This window comes from Beta vulgaris, chromosome 8, assembly GCF_026745355.1.
Source record: "Beta vulgaris subsp. vulgaris cultivar EL10 chromosome 8, EL10.2, whole genome shotgun sequence".
NCBI classification, from domain to species: domain Eukaryota; kingdom Viridiplantae; phylum Streptophyta; class Magnoliopsida; order Caryophyllales; family Amaranthaceae; genus Beta; species Beta vulgaris.
The window spans coordinates 33,352,401-33,357,912 of NC_079209.1; the positions used below are offsets into that span (position 1 = coordinate 33,352,401).

At 38.5% G+C, this 5,512-nt stretch overlaps 1 protein-coding gene across 3 annotated transcripts; it reads right to left on the bottom strand.

Annotated features, from left to right (window-relative positions):
• Nucleotides 1-247: 247 nt before the first annotated feature.
• Nucleotides 248-4,845, bottom strand: LOC104901334 (armadillo repeat-containing protein LFR). 3 transcript variants are annotated; one of them, XM_048634729.2, is made up of 8 exons: nucleotides 4,547-4,845; nucleotides 2,128-2,297; nucleotides 1,885-2,027; nucleotides 1,527-1,783; nucleotides 1,241-1,337; nucleotides 1,019-1,157; nucleotides 796-923; nucleotides 248-699 (listed from the first exon to the last, which is right to left on the bottom strand). In XM_048634729.2, exons 1-8 carry the CDS (start codon nucleotides 4,737-4,739, stop codon nucleotides 444-446), a joined length of 1,383 nt encoding a protein of 460 aa, XP_048490686.1. In that variant the 5' UTR covers nucleotides 4,740-4,845; the 3' UTR covers nucleotides 248-443. The 3 variants fall into 3 exon arrangements, with proteins under 3 accessions (XP_048490686.1, XP_010687198.1, XP_048490687.1); XM_010688896.4 differs by having other exon boundaries at nucleotides 1,241-1,346; nucleotides 4,547-4,844; XM_048634730.2 differs by having other exon boundaries at nucleotides 559-699; nucleotides 791-923; nucleotides 1,241-1,346.
• Nucleotides 4,846-5,512: the final 667 nt, after the last annotated feature.

The following is a 5,512-nucleotide window of genomic DNA, read 5'->3' on the forward strand; positions in this document are numbered from 1 at the left end:
ACTCGTGGGAAATACTTAGTGATGGCATGATAAGCTACTGTGGAATGCTAGTATTGTGGTGTCAGCTTTGATGATTCTGATAGCAAGGGATGTGTTAGCTACTTAACTTTTATAATGTTGGAAAATGTAAAACAGCGAAGGCGTGGAGGCAGATACGGTGCTTGTAAAACTGTGTGGTGGCTATGCTGACGGTGAGTTTATCCCTCTCATCTCACAAGCCTTGTTTCCCCATTCAGTCTCAGAACACTGGTGGAAGTACATCTGGCCTAAAATAAATCATGTCAGGACTTTCAGTTCTCAGTTATACCAATAGCTTCTGCTCACAAATAAATGATTAGAGACATGATTCACCAACACCAAACAAAACAAAGTACGATGGGTATGGTGTGAATTACAACTGAGGATCATGTCACTATCCAGTATGCCAAAATTTAGTCTTTCTACTACATGCCCCATACTCCGCGTGCCATTCCTTGTTTATTGTTTGGACGAGATGTTAATTCATACAGTATCCTTGCAAAAATATCAGCATGCTTGCTTTCTGAGAAGAGTATCTCTGCAAACGCATTCTCATATGCAAGGAGAGGAATTCTGTTCTGTGGCTCAGATACTAGGCTCTCTAAAATTGTAGCTGCCTTCCGGCAGATTTCTGGAACAGGGTGTGGTGCCTTGACAACTTTTAACAATCGATCAATAGCCCTGAAAGTTATTACAGGATATGTGATTAGAGACCACGGTCAAATAGGTATAACTAACCCAGAAGCTCTTACAGGCGATAATTGAAAGCAACCTCACCATCGTTCACTTGCCAGTTTTAACCTACAATCCATATTAACTTCGACAAGGTTATAAAGTGCCCCGACGGCCGCTGCCTGTGCATCAACTGCTGGTAAGCTCAGTAGATCAACTAATCGCTTGTAAATCTGCAATAATATTGGCGTAATCAGGATATGCAGAAACTTCTACAAGAAGCATGGAAACAAAATATATAGATGCGATAACGGAATGTTGCTGAAACCTGAGTGGCAAATGGAAGAAGAAAAGTTTCATTGTCAGGATTTATGATCAAACGGCCCAACAGTTCTGCAGCAGCACAGTGCCATGCTTTGACCTGAGAATCAAGCATGCCCATGATAGCCTGAACTGCACGCTTTTCCCTGATTGCAAGAGTACATTAACAGCAGGCGCACACTTTCAGCAGTCAAATATCTCATAATAGAAGCAAGATAGGTGTGCTCACGTTATGTTTATATAAGAAGGCTTTGATGAGCTGAAGATTCTTAGATCAAGCAGTGGGCCCAAATTCACTATTGTCTCAAGGGCATTCGTCACAAGTTCTTCATCCTCTAAAAGAAAGAAGCTAATAAGTATTCAAAAGTCTCAATTTGATTGTTAAGACAAATGTCTCAAAAATTAAACATTTCCGATTAGAGAATTCATCCCTAAATGTTATATTGATAAAAGAACTTAATGTTTCTCAATATATTTGAATAAGTTTATATATGTTAGTATTAATGCATTCTAACCTGTACTTTGATCTTCTATACATTGAAATACAGTTTCCAAACAATGACGGTGCTGGGCCATGATTACTTCATTTTCAGGCATGAACGAGAAGTTACGTAGGATATTAGATGCAGCAACAGCACACAGCTGCTTTTCTGCACGCCCATCATCATCTAGATTAAATAAACCATCTTCCTCAAACCACCAACCAGTAGGTCGAAGTCTTGCTGCCACTTTTCGTGATGAGGAATCAATACCCGAAGAACCAGAGGCAACACTGCGAACACATTTTCATAATTAGCAATAGTTATTAAATTTCCTCCTATTACACTTCAAAAGCCAGTATGCCTAGAGTTAACAACATTGAACAAACTTTACATGGATTGCGAGTTATTATCACTGGAGGCCAAAGCCTCATATTCACTTCCAAAACCTGTTACAAGAGCGTTTGCACCTAACAACCTCACTCGTCGGTTCCTAGAAAGATCCTTCGGTAAAGCTATATCACGCCAGTCATCAATCTGTAAAAAGAAAAGCAAGGCTCCAGATCAGCTTGCAAATTTAGATTTGTCTTTGTATGGAATGTCAGGAAAAAAAAAATGGCCTCCCTTAAAAACATACAATCTGAAGAAGAGCATCAAGCAATCCAGGTATCTTAGCAAGTGGAGTAGCATCTTTGCGTATTTCATCCTTTTCTTTAAAAGAGAGTACAGTAAGAGTATTTAGTGCCCATGTCAGATCACTCTTTAAGCCACTTTGTAGAGCCAAGACAATCCTTTTCTGGTTTTGATCTGAAAATGAAGACCCAGGTAGTTCCAAATCTTAAAGAACCGCGTTAAGCAGAACATATAGATTTGCATTGAAAAAAAAAAAAGAACATAATCTATAGTATGATTTAAAGATGCAGAAAATTTCCATGTTAGAGAAAACCAAAATCTTGCTTTTTGTTCTTTCACCTTTTTCTATATTCAATACATCATTTAATAAGAAACAAGACAAAAAAAGCATCAAATAGAGTTAATAAAAAGATGATATACATTCATATCATAATAAGTGAAAGGCGGAAGCACGAAGAGGTCCATCCCAGGTTACATCAGCCACCCTGGGAACAGCGGTGTTCAAGAGGTTTTGTCTGCCTTCTTCTAAGAGGCGTTGAGTGAGGAAAGTAGAGGCAAGTAGTAAACATTTTTCTTAGAAAAAGGCAACACATAAGATTAAACTCACAACTCTCTTATAAGAATGTCGAGGCAGCACACGACCAAGCCTTTGTCAGCTTGAAGAGAAAGCGAATACAGAGAAAAAGAAGTCAAAAGTGGACAAAATAATCGAACTGAAAAAAGAACACCTGAAGCCTGAAGGTCTCCACGACTTCATTAGCTCCAGGTGTTCCTTTTTCTGTTTGATCTTCTGTGTTTTTCACTCCAGTTTATATCTTCTTTATATTCACGGAGAATTTTTCCTAGCAAAGAACAGGGGTCGAAGTATAGTGATGTATTGGAAAATTAAGTCCTCGTTGGTGTCTCTTCTTGGTTGCACCGTTCTATTGCTTATGCTAGTATGTGTCTTTCAAGTTTCCCCCTTGTGAAAGGACATATTTTTTATTCTACTTTCTGTAAATTCAGATAACGAGATATTGAGATCAAAGCCCTAACAGCTTTTCCCACACAAATACGTGACAGTTCCTTAGTTCACTGTTCTCAAAGAGCAGGCCCATACAAAAACTGTTTCGCATCTATACCGAGCAATGTGGTGACTATGCTGGATTCTGGAGTTGTTTTCCATACCTAATCAATTTTCATTGTACCCCTAAAATGGAAATAGATATAATAGTCTTCATCATATACACAAAATAGTTACTGTGCATATGATAACATACTCGTCTAATGTCTAAACACTTACGGCTTGTTTGGCAACCGGTAATAGATGGTAGTAACCGCAATGAATTAATACGTAACATTTTAAAGAAGTTTTATGTCAATGTCCATGGTGATGGAACATGAAGCCCAAAAATGTGTTCTTTCTTCATAAATTTTCATTACCACTCAATAGCTCCTCTAAAATGGTAATTGATGGTGATAAAAAATCTGTGAAGCAAAGAGGTAATTGGAGGACCAAGCATTCCCATGAACATGAGTATAAGACTTTTATCTACGAAATTACCTATAAATCCATTACCATTCCACCTTTTTATATCCTCCTACCAAACAGGTTTACAATAGAGTCAGAATGTCTTGCATTTCTTCAAAGAACAGAGATGTAACACCTTAAGAAATAGGGGCTACCACCCTATAACGAATAATCTTGGGAACTTCAGATTTTAATATTCTCTCTCATTTGATTCAAGTTTCCTTGGCCTTCAGGACCTCTCTCCGGACTCTGCAGTTTTCGATTCCAAGCAGACGAGTTTTGTTAAATGAGGATCTGGACGGTTGATCATGGAGGCTCACCCAAGTAATTAAGTGTTAAAAACAGTTATGCCGAAGCAGAACGAGAACTATTATCAGCTTAACAGCCGATGAAGAAGCTTTTAGTATGCAATCCGAGGGTAGCAAAGACTTTACTTCTAATCTATGCTTTCCCTAACCCACACTAACCTTCACCTGTAACTATTTAATGCTCATCCAAATTTCACAGGGATGATGTATACGTAAAACCATCATTTTCGACAACGCTCACCGTCCCATGAGCGTGCCCAACTACATCAATACATAGAAAGAAGAGTAAAAAAGTGCACCTCCCACTTGAAAACTATGATTTTTTTTTTTTTTCATTTCACATCTAATAGTTACAGAAACTAAACAATTAAAAAGAAAACCAATGTAATCACAGCAAAAGAAAAATTTACATCTAATATTGACAGAAACTAAACAAATTTTTTTAAAAAAAAACCCAGAGATGTAATCGCAGCAAAATTACCAAAAAAGAAAGAAAGAAATCAATACCCTCCTCGATAATGGAACACAGTAGTCCAAAAGAGACAATTTAAATGTCAAACAATCTGAGGAAAGTGGAGAGGTTAGAGATAGAGTAGAAGACAGACCAGCAAAGGCGCTGTGGACCTGAAGAGTAGGGCCGAGAAGTGTATGAGGTGCAGCGGAATCTGCTGCGGCAGCGACAGCGGCGACGGCGGCGCTGTTAGTTCCACTCCCGATTGGGCGTCCCCTCTTTGGCGCTGGAGTGGAGCTCCCACCTCCTACGGACCCTCCGTGCTTCCCCTGTTCTCTCTTCTGCATTTCTTTTCTTCTTTTTCCAATTTTTGTTCTTCTTCAACTGCAAGATGCGTGATTTTAATCCAACTTCCAATTGTGAAATACCAATTACTCCCAGAAAGTCCCAGCTAAGGATGGAAATGGGTGATGGATGATACATCACCCGCTTAACCCGATATTTTAAATGGATGAAAACCCGAATTTAAATGGATGTAAAGTGGGTGGTGGTTGAGAATTTTTTCATCCGCCACCCGATCCATCACCCGTTTAACATCCAACTTATTACCCAATTATTAAATTTTACATGTAAATTACTTATATTTTACGTTTTTGGTATAATTATTTTATATTATGTCACTAATTTCTTTTAAAAATATATTAAATATCATCACCCGTTTACCAGCCGACCCACCCGTTTCACCCGATGGATGACGGATGGATGGATGACGGATGGATGGATGCGGGTGGAGTAAACAAATGCGGGTGGTGGATGCGGGTGATGTTCCACCCGTCCCGAATCCGATCCATTTCCATCCCTACTCCCAGCGTTTGGTATCAGTATTACTCTCCCTCCAACATTTCCACCACTTAAAGAGGTGTCAAACACTAAACCAATAACAATCAATTCGAGTACGACACGACACTTTAGGGCATTCGGTATTTTGTGATTTTTTGTTTTTTGATTTTTAAAGTCATATGATATATATCCTATAATAAATAAAAAAATTAGTCATATTTACTGGGAACATGATGATTTTGAAAACTGACAACTAAAAAGTGAAAACCACTTTTTCTAG